Raw genomic sequence first — 16,625 nt, 5'->3', positions numbered from 1 at the left:
AAAACTGTAGTGTAGGTGCACCTCTGGCAAGACAGTGATGGAGTGAATGATGGTGGTGGTTCTTCTGTTTTAGGTCACCCTTGGTGGGAGGGTGTCAGTTAACAAAGTTGACTACAGCCCAGTAAACTCATCACGTAACGTACCTTTGATATAACAGATTTTTAAAATTATGGACAATATTTACTGGTTAAAGTGTACTTTTAGCAGCTTTGTTGTTAATGTTTATTGTACTATACCTGGAGATGGTTTTGGGGGGTCAATGCCCCTGCAACCTGGTCTGTGACCAGGCCTCAAATGGATCAGGGCCTGATCAGTCAGGCTGTTACTGCTGGCTGCACGCAAACCGACGTATGAACCACAGCCTGGCTGGTAGATACTGACTTGAGGTACCTGTCCAGCGCCTGCTTGAAGACAGTCAGGGGTCTATTGGTAACCCCCCTTATGTATGCTGGGAGGCATACATAAATAGTGTGTACACTACACTGGAGTACTTTACTGCTGTATCATTTTATTCTACACCTCCCCATGGAGAAAAATTATTCTGATTTAAGGGATACTTGGATAGTCACCCCCACTCCTATTAGTGCATAGGATTTACTGTATTGTATATTGCAAGATGATGCTCTGCTGGAGCCTGTAACACAAAACATTGAAGGTACATTATTTACAACTGCACACCAGGTAATATAACACCTTGCCTCCACAACTTGACCACTTTAACCACAGACAGGTGGATACATGCACTCTCACTCTCCCTCTCTCTTGCATGTGTGTGTACTCACCTACTCGCCTAGTTGAGGTTGCAGGGGTCGAGTCCGAGCTCCAGGCCCTGCCTCTTCACTGATCGCTACTAGGTCACTCTCCCTGAGCCGTGAGCTTTATCATACCTCTGCTTAAAGCTATGTATGGATCCTGCCTCCACTACATCGCTTCCCAAACTATTCCACTTACTGACTACTCTGTGACTGAAGAAATACTTCCTAACATCCCTGTGATTCATCTGTTCTTCAACTTCCAACTGTGTCCTCTTGTTACTGTGTCCAATCTCTGGAACATCCTGGCTTTGTCCACCTTGTCAATTCCTCTCAGTATTTTGTATGTCGTTATCATGTCCCCCCTATCTCTCCTGTTCTCCAGTGTCGTCAGGTTGATTTCCCTTAACCTCTCCTTGTAGGACATACCTCTTAGCTCTGGGACTAGTCTTGTTGCAAACCTTTGCACTTTCTCTAGTTTCTTTACGTGCTTGGCAAGGTGTGGGTTCCAAACTGGTGCCGCATACTCCAATATGGGCCTAACGTACACGGTGTACAGGGTCCTGAATGATTCCTTATTAAGATGTCGGAATGCTGTTCTGAGGTTTGCTAGGCGCCCATATGCTGCAGCAGTTATTTGGTTGATGTGCGCTTCAGGAGATGTGCCTGGTGTTATACTCACCCCAAGATCTTTTTCCTTGAGTGAGGTTTGTAGTCTCTGGCCTCCTAGACTGTACTCCGTCTGCGGTCTTCTTTGCCCTTCCCCAATCTTCATGACTTTGCACTTGGTGGGATTGAACTCCAGGAGCCAATTGCTGGACCAGGTCTGCAGCCTGTCCAGATCCCTTTGTAGTTCTGCCTGGTCTTTGATCGAGTGAATTCTTCTCATCATCTTCACGTCATCTGCAAACAGGGACACCTCAGAGTCTATTCCTTCCGTCATGTCGTTCACAAATACCAGAAACAGCACTGGTCCTAGGACTGACCCCTGCGGGACCCCGCTGGTCACAGGTGCCCACTCTGACACCTTGCCACGTACCATGACTCGCTGCTGTCTTCCTGACAAGTATTCCCTGATCCATTGTAGTGCCTTCCCTGTTATCCCTGCTTGGTCCTCCAGTTTTTGCACCAATCTCTTGTGTGGAACTGTGTCAAACGCCTTCTTGCAGTCCAAGAAAATGCAATCCACCCACCCCTCTCTCTCTTGTCTTACTGCTGTCACCATGTCATAGAACTCCAGTAGGTTTTTGACACAGGATTTCCCGTCCCTGAAACCATGTTGGCTGCTGTTGATGAGATAGTTGCTTTCTAGGTGTTCCACCACTCTTCTCCTGATAATCTTCTCCATGATTTTGCATACTATACATGTCAGTGACACTGGTCTGTAGTTTAATGCTTCATGTCTTCTGTCTCCTTTTTTTAAAGATTGGGACTACATTTGCTGTCTTCCATGCCTCAGGCAATCTCCCTGTTTCGATAGATGTATTGAATATTGTTGTTAGGGGTACACACAGCGCCTCTGCTCCCTCTCTCAATACCCATGGGGAGATGTTATCTGGCCCCATTGCCTTTGAGGTATCTAGCTCACTCATAAGCCTCTTCACTTCTTCCTCGGTTGTGTGCACTGTGTCCAGCACTTGGTGGTGTGCCCCACCTCTCCGTCTTTCTGGAGTCCCTTCTGTCTCCTCTGTGAACACTTCTTTGAATCTCTTGTTGAGTTCTTCACATACTTCACGGTCATTTCTTGTTGTCTCTCCTCCTTCCTTCCTTAGCCTGATTACCTGGTCCTTGACTGTTGTTTTCCTCCTGATGTGGCTGTACAACAGTTTCGGGTCAGATTTGGCTTTTGCTGCTATGTCATTTTCATATTGTCTTTGGGCCTCCCTTCTTATCTGTGCATATTCGTTTCTGGCTCTACGACTGTTCTCCTTATTCTCCTGGGTCCTTTGCCTTCTATATTTCTTCCATTCTCTAGCACACTTGGTTTTTGCCTCCCTGCACCTTTGGGTAAACCATGGGCTCATCCTGGCTTTTTCATTATTCCTGTTACCCTTGGGTACAAACCTCTTCTCAGCCTCCTTGCATTTTGTTGCTACATATTCCATCATCTCATTAACTGGCTTCCCTGCCATTTCTCTGTCCCACTGAACCCCGTTCAGGTAGTTCCTCATTCCTGTGTAGTCCCCTTTCTTGTAGTTTGGCTTCATTCGTCCTGGCCTTCCTGCTTCTCCCTCCACTTGTAGGTCTACTGTGTATTCGAAGCTTAAAACCACATGGTCACTGGCCCCAAGGGGTCTTTCATACGTGATGTCCTCGATATTTGCACTACTCAAGGTGAATACTAAGTCCAGCCTTGCTGGTTCATCCTCTCCTCTCCTCTCTCTTGTAGTGTCCCTTACGTGTTGGCACATGAAGTTTTCCAGTACCACCTCCATCATCTTAGCCCTCCATGTATCTTGGCCCCCATGTGGGTCCAAGTTCTCCCAATCGATCTCCTTGTGGTTAAAGTCACCCATGATCAGGAGCTTTGCCCTGCATGCATGAGCTCTTCTGGCCACTCTAGCCAGTGTGTCAACCATCGCTCTATTGCTCTCGTCGTACTCTTGCCTTGGCCTCCTGCTGTTCTGTGGTGGGTTATACATCACTGCTATTACCACCTTGGGACCTCCAGAGTGAAGTGTTCCCGCTATGTAATCACTTTCTTCTCCGCTGTCTCCTCTCTCCAGCTCATCAAAATTCCAGCGATTTTTGATCAGCAACGCCACTCCTCCACCCCCCCCTGTTCCCTCTGTCTTTCCTCAGGATTTGGTATCCCGTTGGAAAGATGGCATCTGTTATCATACCTGTAAGCTTGGTTTCTGTGAGAGCTATGATGTCCGGTGATGCTTCTTTGACTCTTTCATGCCACTCCTCCCACTTATTTGTTATTCCATCAGCGTTTGTGTACCATACCTTCAGTTTCCTTTCCAACACTGTGGTTTGGGGGGCCTGTGAGGGTGGGAGACCTGGTGGCATACTGTGGGATTCTATAGCTCGGTGTTGGGTGGAGACTGTGGGTCTCCACCCAACACCGAGCTATAGAATCCCACAGTATGCCACCAGGTCTCCCACCCTCACAGGCCCCCCAAACCACAGTGTTGGAAAGGAAACTGAAGGTATGGTACACAAACGCTGATGGAATAACAAATAAGTGGGAGGAGTGGCATGAAAGAGTCAAAGAAGCATCACCGGACATCATAGCTCTCACAGAAACCAAGCTTACAGGTATGATAACAGATGCCGTGTGTGTGTGTGTGTGTGCATGTACGCTCGTGTGTGTGTGTGTGTGTGTGTGTGTGTGTGTGTGTGTGTGTGTGTGTGTGTGTGCATGCGCGCTCGTGTGTGTGTGTGTGTGTGCATGTGCGCTCGTGTGTGTGTGTGTGTGTGTGTGTGTGTGTGTGTGTGTGTGCATGCGCGCTCGTGTGTGTGTACGCACAGGAGCTATGTCTCGACCCTTGCAACCACAAATAGGTGATTGTGTGCGTGCGCACACTCTCACACTCACTCACTCTCTCACCCCCTATCTTCACTATAATTAACAGTTGAATAAGAATATTAGGTTTTAACAAGTTATTTGACAATTATCCTGGGTTATTTTTTTCTGCAAGTTTGCTTGTTTATATTGATAATGTTTACTTATCTTTCAGTTCCCTGAACACAGCCTCAATAAACTAAACGAGAGGTTAATTCTCTTCCGCCACGACTACGACTCTCCTAACATTCTTCAGATCATCAACGCAGCTTCGGAAGTTACTCAGGACACTTTAGTTGAGATCGTCATGTCAGGTGAGTGGTTGATCACTCAGGCTGTTGGTGCTGGCCATGCACTCTCCTGTGTGTGTACCATAGCCTGGTGATCATCAAGTGTGTGGTGTTTGATCACTGGGGCTGTTGGTGCTGGCCATGCTCTCTCCTGTGTGTGTACCATAACCTGGTGACTATCAAGTGTGGTGTGTTTGATCAGCCAGGCTGTTACTAGGCCATTGTCTGGCTGGCCATCAACTAGTTACAGTACAAATACAAATTTTTATTTCTTTGTGGTAGAAAGTAATGTAGTTTACATGTAATAAAACATAGTTAGGCACAAAAATAAGCCATTAGTATGCAATGAATTTCAGACAAACTATTTCTACAGCTTAACCCTTTTAGGGTCCAGAGGCCAAATTTCAAGTGTGCACCAGGGTCCAAGAATTAAAAAAAAAAATTATTATTTTTTCTTATGAAATGGTAGAGAATCTTTTTCTGAAGGTAATAAAACAAAAAGTACAAAATTTGATGGAAAATTGACGAAATTATGCTCGCAGATTTTGATATGTCAGCGATATTTACGCATTGGCAATTTTTGCCGACTTTGACTCCTATTTTAGGCCAATTACATTATTCCAGTCGACCAAATTTTTAGCTTTTTCACTAGTATTACTTCTATTCTATCGATTGAGCACAAGAAATCGCCAAGTCAACTGTTTCAACTACAAAATAGTGATCGGAAATTGGTAATTTGGCCAATTTAATGCAAAGTTCAAAATATTCCAATTTCAAAACAGGGTCCAGAATAAACAATGCAGGCATTCCTGGCACTAAACTAACATTTCCTCTGTTTATTAGTTATGTTTTCAGGCTTTACAAATGAATTCCATTTTGATTTTTTATTCGCATAATGAATTTTTATTCAAACCAAAAAATAGATGATTTACTATTATGCAGTACTGTAATAATTGTATAAATAATATCACCACATTTTATTTTTTTTTTTTTTTTATTATCACACCGGCCGATTCCCACCAAGGCAGGGTGGCCCGAAAAAGAAAAACTTTCACCATCATTCACTCCATCACTGTCTTGCCAGAAGGGTGCTTTATACTACAGTTTTTAAACTGCAACATTAACACCCCTCCTTCAGAGTGCAGGCACTGTACTTCCCATCTCCAGGACTCAAGTCCGGCCTGCCGGTTTCCCTGAATCCCTTCATAAATGTTACTTTGCTCACACTCCAACAGCACGTCAAGTATTAAAAACCATTTGTCTCCATTCACTCCTATCAAACACGCTCACGCATGCCTGCTGGAAGTCCAAGCCCCTCGCACACAAAGCCTCCTTTACCCCCTCCCTCCAACCCTTCCTAGGCCGACCCCTACCCCGCCTTCCTTCCACTACAGACTGATACACTCTTGAAGTCATTCTGTTTCGCTCCATTCTCTCTACATGTCCGAACCACCTCAACAACCCTTCCTCAGCCCTCTGGACAACAGTTTTGGTAATCCCGCACCTCCTCCTAACTTCCAAACTACGAATTTTCTGCATTATATTCACACCACACATTGCCCTCAGACATGACATCTCCACTGCCTCCAGCCTTCTCCTCGCTGCAACATTCATCACCCATGCTTCACACCCATATAAGAGCGTTGGTAAAACTATACTCTCATACATTCCCCTCTTTGCCTCCAAGGACAAAGTTCTTTGTCTCCACAGACTCCTAAGTGCACCACTCACTCTTTTTCCCTCATCAATTCTATGATTCACCTCATCTTTCATAGACCCATCCGCTGACACGTCCACTCCCAAATATCTGAATACGTTCACCTCCTCCATACTCTCTCCCTCCAATCTGATATTCAATCTTTCATCACCTAATCTTTTTGTTATCCTCATAACCTTACTCTTTCCTGTATTCACCTTTAATTTTCTTCTTTTGCACACCCTACCAAATTCATCCACCAATCTCTGCAACTTCTCTTCAGAATCTCCCAAGAGCACAGTGTCATCAGCAAAGAGCAGCTGTGACAACTCCCACTTTGTGTGTGATTCTTTATCTTTTAACTCCACGCCTCTTGCCAAGACCCTCGCATTTACTTCTCTTACAACCCCATCTATAAATATATTAAACAACCACGGTGACATCACACATCCTTGTCTAAGGCCTACTTTTACTGGGAAAAAATTTCCCTCTTTCCTACATACTCTAACTTGAGCCTCACTATCCTCGTAAAAACTCTTCACTGCTTTCAGTAACCTACCTCCTACACCATACACCTGCAACATCTGCCACATTGCCCCCCTATCCACCCTGTCATACGCCTTTTCCAAATCCATAAATGCCACAAAGACCTCTTTAGCCTTATCTAAATACTGTTCACTTATATGTTTCACTGTAAACACCTGGTCCACACACCCCCTACCTTTCCTAAAGCCTCCTTGTTCATCTGCTATCCTATTCTCCGTCTTACTCTTAATTCTTTCAATTATAACTCTACCATACACTTTACCAGGTACACTCAACAGACTTATCCCCCTATAATTTTTGCACTCTCTTTTATCCCCTTTGCCTTTATACAAAGGAACTATGCATGCTCTCTGCCAATCCCTAGGTACCTTACCCTCTTCCATACATTTATTAAATAATTGCACCAACCACTCCAAAACTATATCCCCACCTGCTTTTAACATTTCTATCTTTATCCCATCAATCCCGGCTGCCTTACCCCCTTTCATTTTACCTACTGCCTCACGAACTTCCCCCACACTCACAACTGGCTCTTCCTCACTCCTACAAGATGTTATTCCTCCTTGCCCTATACACGAAATCACAGCTTCCCTATCTTCATCAACATTTAACAATTCCTCAAAATATTCCTTCCATCTTCCCAATACCTCTAACTCTCCATTTAATAACTCTCCTCTCCTATTTTTAACTGACAAATCCATTTGTTCTCTAGGCTTTCTTAACTTGTTAATCTCACTCCAAAACTTTTTCTTATTTTCAACAAAATTTGTTGATAACATCTCACCCACTCTCTCATTTGCTCTCTTTTTACATTGCTTCACCACTCTCTTAACTTCTCTCTTTTTCTCCATATACTCTTCCCTCCTTGCATCACTTCTACTTTGTAAAAACTTCTCATATGCTAACTTTTTCTCCCTTACTACTCTCTTTACATCATCATTCCACCAATCGCTCCTCTTCCCTCCTGCACCCACTTTCCTGTAACCACAAACTTCTGCTGAACACTCTAACACTACATTTTTAAACCTACCCCATACCTCTTCGACCCCATTGCCTATGCTCTCATTAGCCCATCTATCCTCCAATAGCTGTTTATATCTTACCCTAACTGCCTCCTCTTTTAGTTTATAAACCTTCACCTCTCTCTTCCCTGATGCTTCTATTCTCCTTGTATCCCATCTACCTTTTACTCTCAGTGTAGCTACAACGAGAAAGTGATCTGATATATCTGTGGCCCCTCTATAAACATGTACATCCTGAAGTCTACTCAACAGTCTTTTATCTACCAATACATAATCCAACAAACTACTGTCATTTCACCACATTTGTGAACGTATATTAGACCCACCACTTGACGTGTATTGGACGCGTGATGTCATTTGTTTACTCTTGAACATCTGCAAAAATTTAACATTTCTGCTGTTTTGAGCTCAGTTTCAAGCCATTTTCAGTACTAAAACCAATCAAAATCATCTCTATTTCTTTAATATATCTTCCATTCTATCAAATGAGACCAAGAAATCGCAAATACAACTATTAAAAAAACATAGGAAAAAACACTTCAAAGTTGCCGTTTTAATAAAAAATTACGGTCTCGTTTTTTTCTCTCATTATACACAGTGTGCTGCAGGATTTGTTTTATGTGGTGCACACATACCACATAGATGTATTTTCTCATATCTAGGCCCAAATTTACCGCTCACAGCTTATCAGAGTGAGCTAAGCTCATGGCGTAGATCTACGGTTTGGACCCTCAACTCAAAGCCGTAGAACTACGGCACGGACCCTGAAAGGGTTAAACTACTTAAGAATTAGACATAGACTGTTAAGTAGTATTTTTTAAGTACCTATCTACAGTTATATACCCAATAAGAAAGGTAGCTAATAAAGAGATATAACAGATGTAGCTACTTCAGTGTTCTTCTGTTTTGTGGAGTGATTGAACAGAGATGAAGATAGAACAAGTTACTTAGTTACAATAGAAATATAATGGGACAAGAGATGTGTCCTTTTACTTTACAACATAAGTTACAAGTACAACTAATGTGACATTTTTATTGTGGCAATGTTTCGCTTTCCAGGAGCTTTGTCAAGCTGTTACGGCTTGACAAAGCTCCTGGAGAACGAAACGTTGCCACAATAAAAATGTCACGTTAGTTGTACTTGTGTCCTTTTACTTTACTTTACGTATTGTCGTTAATTCTACCAACTTTATTACAACATGTAACTTATGTTGCCTCTTGAAGGTAGGTGGGGAGGGGTGATTATATTACTTCCTCTTATTTATGAATGGAGGGTGTTGAAGACTCTTAGTTACTCTACACAGGTTGGGTTCTCTTAGTGGACTCACTACACCCCTGCTTTTCATTGTGGGTATTTTGCACCATCTAGCAAGCCTTGTTTATTTGTAGGGAGTCATCTCAATGAGCAAATGTGGAACCAGTCCCACTGGAATTTTCCAGGTATCATTTATGATGTAATTTTTTCCATTCTGTCAAATGATACGAAGAAACAGCCAGTAAAACCATTAAAACTGTCTTGAGAAAATGCCACAAAATCACTGTTTTAACCCTTAAACGGTCCAAACAGATCGATGTTCAAATTCGTAGTGCTACAAAAGTAGATCTACTTTTTTTTACATATTTTCAAATATAACAAAAGAAAAATGTAGATAAAAGTTTTTTACACGTTTTCACATGTAAAACCAAAAAAAAAAAAGATCTACATTTTTTACATACTTTCAGATGTTGAAAAAACGTATATATACGTTTGGACCATTTAAGGGTTAAACCATGCACACTGTTTTGTTTTCCCATCATGCATTGCATGGTGCAGTTTTATATGGTGCACACTGGCCACACAGACCTGTTCACTCATGTCTAGGCCAAAATTTACCACTCGCAGCTTGAGTGAGCTGAGCTCATGACATAGAACTACGTGAGGGACCCCTGAGTTAGGTGATATAGTTCTATGTGATGGATACTGCCAGGGTTAATTGTGATATCTCACTTCTGGCAAGACATTAATGTTTTATCACTGATTTCATCATTGCTTAGTTAATCTTAAGTTAATTTTAAGCCAGCCCATAATGCTATGCATAGTATAAGTGGCTTTGGCATGCTGCTCTTATCTGTATTTTTTTGTACCTCTGTATGTGTGCTCAAATTGTTAATAAATAAATAAATAAATAAATAAATAAATATTTTGCTGTACCTTGGTGGCAGGACAGTGGTAGTTGTGTTGAACAGTAGTGTTATGTTGGATAAGTGTAACAAGTGTTAATTATATTGCAGCTCACAATCCATCAGATGAGGTGCAGATCCGGCCACACATGCTTTATGTTCACTCCTACAAGACTCCCACCTTCTGTGACTTCTGTGGTGAAATGTTGTGGGGCTTAGTTAGACAAGGTCTTAAATGTGAAGGTATGTATATTATTACCAATGTTGATGATTATTAGATTACCCAGGACAGTACTGTAGTACTATTTGTTATGTGTAGGGGTAATGTAAGGTTGTAGTAGACTACCCAAGATAGTAGTACTGTGTGTATGTGTGGGTAATGTAAGGTTGTATTAGATTACCCAGGATGGTAGTACTGTCTGTTATGTGTGGGTAATGTAAGGTTGTAATAGATTACCCAGGATGGTAGTACAGTGGACCCCTGGATTATGAAATTAATCTGTTCTAGAGTGAGTGACTTATCCCGAATCTGACTTATTCCGAATTAGTTTTCCCTATAAGAAATAATGAAAATCCAATTAATCCGTTTGACATCGAAAAGTATTAAAAAATGTTTTCTACATGAAATATACATTTATCTACACAGAAAACAATGATACATGAAGAACAAAACAATAATAACATCACACTTACCTTTATTGAAGACATGGTGATGTATGGAAGACGGGAGGAGGGGAGAGGATGGAGGAGTTTACAATTGTTTGGAAGGGGAATCCCACTCCATAAAGACTTCAGGTACCAAGTCCTTATCCTGGGCTGCTTCCCTCCTTTGTTTTTTAATGCCACTAAGACCAGCTTGAGTCACTGGACCCCTGTCACTCAAAAAAGTATTCCAGAGAGGTCTGTTTCTGGCGTATGTTAGGAGTTGTGTTGGGAGACAGGACAAGATAGTCGTTCAATATGGCACTAATATCAGCTCTACAGCTTATTTATCTAGCACAATTCATCTAATATGACATAAGAAACAATATTAATAACATAGAAACATGATATACACTCTACAATGAATAAAATACAGTGGTCCCTCGTTTTTCATAATTAATCCGTTCCTGGAGCCGTTACTATAAATGAAATTTACGATTTGCGAATCAATTTTCCCCATAAGAAATAATGTAAATACAATTAATCCGTTCCTGACACCCAGAAGTATTAAAACAAAAAAATTTTTACATGAAATATACATGTAGTACATAAGCAATACAATGGGAAATGATGAATGAAACATTAACAGCATAACACTTACCTTTATTGGAGATTCTTCTTAGTGTATGGGAGACTGGAGGAGGAGAGAGATTGGATTGTTTACAGTTTGGAAGGGGAATCCCCTTCCAGCAACACCTCAGGTACCAATTGCTTCTCTGGGGTTGCTTCTCTTCTCAGTTTCTTAATGCCACTAGGACCACCTTGAGAGTCACTCTAGTCCTGTCTCGCAAAGTAACTGTGGAGAGAGCTCTGTTTCTGGCGTCTCTTTAACACTTCCCGAAAATGGCCCAACACTTTGTCACTGTACATATTTCTCACCTTCTTTACCACAGGCTTGGCACTAGGAGCTTTCTTTGGAGCCATGGTAGCTTATTTAGTAATTGCAAGCACTAAATTGAGTGGAATATTATGAAATATTTCGTAGGAGCACTTGAGGGGACCTTCACTCACTGGTAAACAATGCCAGACTGGCTGGGTAGGGAGGCCGCCCCGGCTCACACCGTGCGTACGCGTCCCGGACGAACTACTGTTCACGAGTCAACCTATGAAAAGCGAGTCCATGTTTATACGAAAATACCCCTATGATTGGCAAAATTTACGATTGCCAAGAACTACGAAAAGCAAGGGACCACTGTACATCATTAAGTATGTCACGAGTGTTGCTGTGTTATTGGGTGTAAGGGCCAGTGAGAGTGTAACATATACATAGTGGTAGTGGAGGTGGCGGTAGAGGCAGCGGTGTGTCAGTCGCCCTATATAACTCCAACAACATTGGAGGAGTTAGGTTCATGCTTTCCTTTTTCTGTCGATTAATCGCTTAACTTGCTGCAGTTAATGCTACACTTTATTGCTGGCTGGCACTATAGCCTTTATAGACTCCTGCTGCTTTAGTATTGTACATATTGTAGAATCACTGAAAAAGGCACATTCTTCCCTCTCTCTCAGCCCTTTACCAAAGGGCTGGCTGGCATTAGAAGCTTTCTTTGGGCCCATGGTGGCTTACTTAGCAATTACAAGCACTAAAAAGAATGGAATAATACAAAATGTATCGTATGAACACATGGGATCATCCTCACTGTCTGGTAAACAATGACATACTGGGCAGCTCAGACCCCGACATGAATGACGTTCAGTGATGTTCACCGAGCCAATATTTTGACGCAAAAACATTACTTATTCTGATTATTATTTATTCTGATGACGTCTTAATCTGGGGTGCCACTGTACTGTCTGTTATGTGTGAGTAATGTAAGGTTGTAATAGACTACCCAGGATGGTAGTACTGTCTGTTATGTGTAGGTAATGTAACATTGTAGTAGACTATCCAGGATGGTAGTACTATCTGTTGTGTGTGGGTAATGTAAGGTTGTAGTAACTACCCTGGATGGTAGTACTATCTGTTGTGTGTGGGTAATGTAAGGTTGTAGTAACTACCCAGGATGGTAGTACTATCTGTTGTGTGTGGGTAATGTAAGGTTGTAGTAACTACCCAGGATGGTAGTACTATCTGTTGTGTGTGGGTAATGTAAGGTTGTAGTAACTACCCAGGATACGATACTACGTGCCGCAAGCTGCCCTTCTCACACTATACCACTCACTTATTTATCCATACCTCACCTATGCTATTTGTGCTTGGGGATCAACTGCAACAACACACCTAAAGCCAATAATAACCCAACAAAAAGCTGCAGTAAGAATAATCACTAAATCCCATCCCTGGCAACACCCCCCCCCCCACTCTTCATAGACCTAAACTTACTCCCAGTTCAGTACATCCACACTTACTACTGTGCAATCTACATCTACAGGACCTTAAACTCCAATATCAACCTTGACCTAAAACGCTTTCTTGATAGTTGTGACAGAACCCACAGGCATAACACCAGACACAAGCATCTCTACGACATTCCCCATGTCCGACTAAACCTTTACAAAAATTCAATGTATGTCAAAGGCCCTAAAATCTGGAACACCCTTTCTGAGAACTCTAGAACTGCAGACACATTCATCACCTTCAAAACTACCATTAGAAAACATCTTATCTCCCTGATAAACCCCATCAACTAACTACACGAATACCACCTGGTGGTTCACACTTACACTCACTCACCCATTTGACCATAAACAGAAATATTAATCTCAATCTTAAAATAATGAATCCTATGATACTCCAATACTGAAACTATGTACTGTGCCAAAACAAAAGCATTCACATTGCTAAACTCACAAACTAGTATTTAGTCACTTACCCATAATACCAACTTACCTCATAATTTGTAATATTTTAAAATAAAGAATTAAACTAAGTCTGCCCGAAATGCCTAGCCATGCTAGGCGTTCTAATGATACACTCTGTAATCATTATTTAACTACGTGTAAACCACACAACCAAATTCTGTAAATTCAACATTGTAATCTTTATAGAGAATGAACTTTGAATTGAATTGAATTGAATTGAATGTAAGGTTGTAGTAACTACCCTGGATGGTAATACTATCTGTTGTGTGTGGGTAATGTAAGGTTGTAGTAACTGCCCAGGATGGTAGTACTATCTGTTGTGTGTGGGTAATGTAAGGTTGTAGTAACTGCCCAGGATGGTAGTACTATCTGTTGTGTGTGGGTAATGTAAGGTTGTAGTAACTGCCCAGGATGGTAGTACTATCTGTTGTGTGTGGGTAATGTAAGGTTGTAGTAACTGCCCAGGATGGTAGTACTATCTGTTGTGTGTGGGTAATGTAAGGTTGTAGTAACTGCCCAGGATGGTAGTACTATCTGTTGTGTGTGGGTAATGTAAGGTTGTAGTAACTGCCCAGGATGGTAGTACTATCTGTTGTGTGTGGGTAATGTAAGGTTGTAGTAACTGCCCAGGATGGTAGTACTATCTGTTGTGTGTGGGTAATGTAAGGTTGTAGTAACTGCCCAGGATGGTAGTACTATCTGTTGTGGGTAATGTAATATTTTTAAATGTTCTCCACTGACAGGGTTTATGTTTGCTGCTCTTATAATGCTTTGTGATGTAATTTTGTTCTTGTGTATAATTACTACTTGAAAAAGTTGACCTAAACTTTAGTATTAGGTGAACTATGTTCGTGTTTTAAATAGAAAAACTTTTGAAGAGTGATGACTGGATTCCCCTCAGGGACCCTTCAAGAGGGAAGCTTTCCTGCTGATGAAGGCTCTTGATTGTAGGAATTGAAGCTACTCTCCCATTCCTTTGATCAGTACTAAATACCTCCCATTTATCAGCTACCGTTTGACCCTTGTTAACTTAGTGCTTCCCCATCATTTGCATCATTTTGTGGGTTGTGAACTGCTGCAGCCAGAGTATTGTGGATTAGTTGTGAGCTGCTGCAGCCTGAATATTGTGGATTAGTTGTGAGCTGCTGCAGCCTGAATATTGTGGATTAGTTGTGAGGTGCTGCAGCCTGAATATTGTGGATTAGTTGTGAGGTGCTGCAGCCTGAATATTGTGGATTAGTTGTGAGCTGCTGCAGCCTGAATATTGTGGAATAGTTGTGAGCTGCTGCAGCCTGAATATTGTGGATTAGTTGTGAGCTGCTGCAGCCTGAATATTGTGGATTAGTTGTGAGCTGCTGCAGCCTGAATATTGTGGATTAGTTGTGAGCTGCTGCAGCCTGAATATTGTGGATTAGTTGTGAGCTGCTGCAGCCTGAATATTGTGGATTAGTTGAGCTACTGCAGTCAGAATATTGTGGATTAGTTGTGAGCTGCTGCAGCCCGAATATTGTGGATTAGTTGAGAGCTGCTGCAGCCAGAATATTGTGGATTAGTTGTGAGTTGCTGCAGCCAGAATATTGTGGATTAGTTGAGAGCTGCTGCAGCCAGAATATTGTGGATTAGTTGTGAGCTGCTGCAGCCAGAGTATTGTGGATTAGTGTTGAACTGCTGCAGACAGAGTATTGTGGATTTATTGGTCTTTACCATGGTGTATTATACAAGAGTACTGTATTACAGGTTGTGGCCTCAACTTTCACAAGCGATGTGCCTACAAGATCCCTAACAACTGTAGTTACGCTCGTCGGCGACGTACGTCTATGCAACCCATGCCACACTCGCCTTCCGACTCCCTCAATTCGCTGCACAATCAGTCGTCGCTGGAGGGTGACGCTACGGTGGTAAGGGACATGGCGTCCCTGGCGGTCGTACGTATCTCTCCACTTTTATGTTTAATATTAATGAATGCAAGATATTTGAGAAGTGATGGAGATTCAAACTAGTTAGCTGGCAGGTGTGAGGTTGCCAGTTTGTCAGAGCAGCCTTGATGCTGCTAAAATGTTAATGTATGGAAATGTAGCTGCCCCTCTCTTCCTTAGATCACACTTGATTACCTACTGTTACCCCAGGCACTCTAGCACCTCTACAGGTTTAGCACTTCCTCATGATCATCATGTGCAGGATTATAAGGGAATCACAAGCAGCAACTACACTATAGAGGAAGTACACTTTTTATAAGCTGCTTTCTTTTATCACTCTTTATTAAGCTGCACTTGTTGCTATTACCAGTCTTCCATGGTGTGACCTGCCTTGCCTCCCTCTGTGGTATAGTGACAGTGTTAATATCTAGAGGGAAACACTGCTAGTTTCCTCTTTCAGTGTGGTGGAGTGCTAGTGTTCAGTGGTAATATCTGGAGGGTAACACTGAGTTTGAATCGCAATCACTTCTACAAGAGTGTATTGTGTGTAACTAATGTCGGATGCACGTGGCTGGGCTGGTACTTGGTCAACATTCACAGCTAAATAATAGTTATAATAATGATTATAGTAATAGTAATACAATATGTGTTGGTGCTTATATCTCATGTTGGTGTAGGTGTGGACTTGCCTATTTAAGTTTGTTGGGGTTGAGCCATAGTGCCTGGCTCTGTGCATGTGTGCTCACCTAGGTACTGCTGCTATTCCCTAGTATCCGTATCGTCCTGAAACAGTGTATCAGCATCAGCAGAAGTTTTTGTGTCGTCTCATCCCTAGTCTCCCTTTGTGGAGTAGGGATATTTGCAGTGTTGGAAGCACATCTAAACTGTAGCATTAACACTCCTCTGGCAAGACAGTGATGGAGTGAGTAATGGTGAAAGTGTTCCATCTTTTTTGGGTCGCCTGCCTTGGTGGGAGATGGCCAGCATGTTAAAAAAAAAAAATTAACGCTGGCCATCTCCCACCTAGGTTTAGCGACTCAACAAAGAAAAATAAACCACTTCCACCATCAATCATTTAACACTTAAACTATTCAAATGTAGATTTATGTTTACTCATGTAGCGCTCCGAACGTTTTTTTTAATAAGAAAACATGTAAAATCGAACGTTTATCTACGTTCGAAGTGCTATGCGAGTGAACGTAGATCTATGTTTGGACAGTTTAAGGGTTAA

General features: G+C 42.0%; 1 protein-coding gene across 2 annotated transcripts in view; it reads left to right on the top strand.

The window, feature by feature from the left end:
- LOC128699591 (serine/threonine-protein kinase D3-like) overlaps positions 1-16,625 on the top strand; it is a 231,238-nt gene that overhangs the window by 76,654 nt on the left and 137,959 nt on the right. For both annotated transcript variants that reach the window (XR_011393908.1, XM_070099460.1), the window contains exons 2-4: positions 4,439-4,577; positions 10,089-10,220; positions 15,216-15,403. Coding sequence is in view for 1 of the 2 variants with exons in the window: in XM_070099460.1 (XP_069955561.1) it covers positions 4,439-4,577; positions 10,089-10,220; positions 15,216-15,403 (459 nt within the window). In the remaining variant the exon portion in view is untranslated. The remainder of the gene's footprint in view (positions 1-4,438; positions 4,578-10,088; positions 10,221-15,215; positions 15,404-16,625) is intronic.

Source organism: Cherax quadricarinatus, chromosome 67 (genome assembly GCF_038502225.1).
Source record: "Cherax quadricarinatus isolate ZL_2023a chromosome 67, ASM3850222v1, whole genome shotgun sequence".
Taxonomy (NCBI): domain Eukaryota; kingdom Metazoa; phylum Arthropoda; class Malacostraca; order Decapoda; family Parastacidae; genus Cherax; species Cherax quadricarinatus.
Note: the sequence above shows the minus strand (reverse complement) of the source record. Positions and strands in the feature narration are given on the sequence as shown.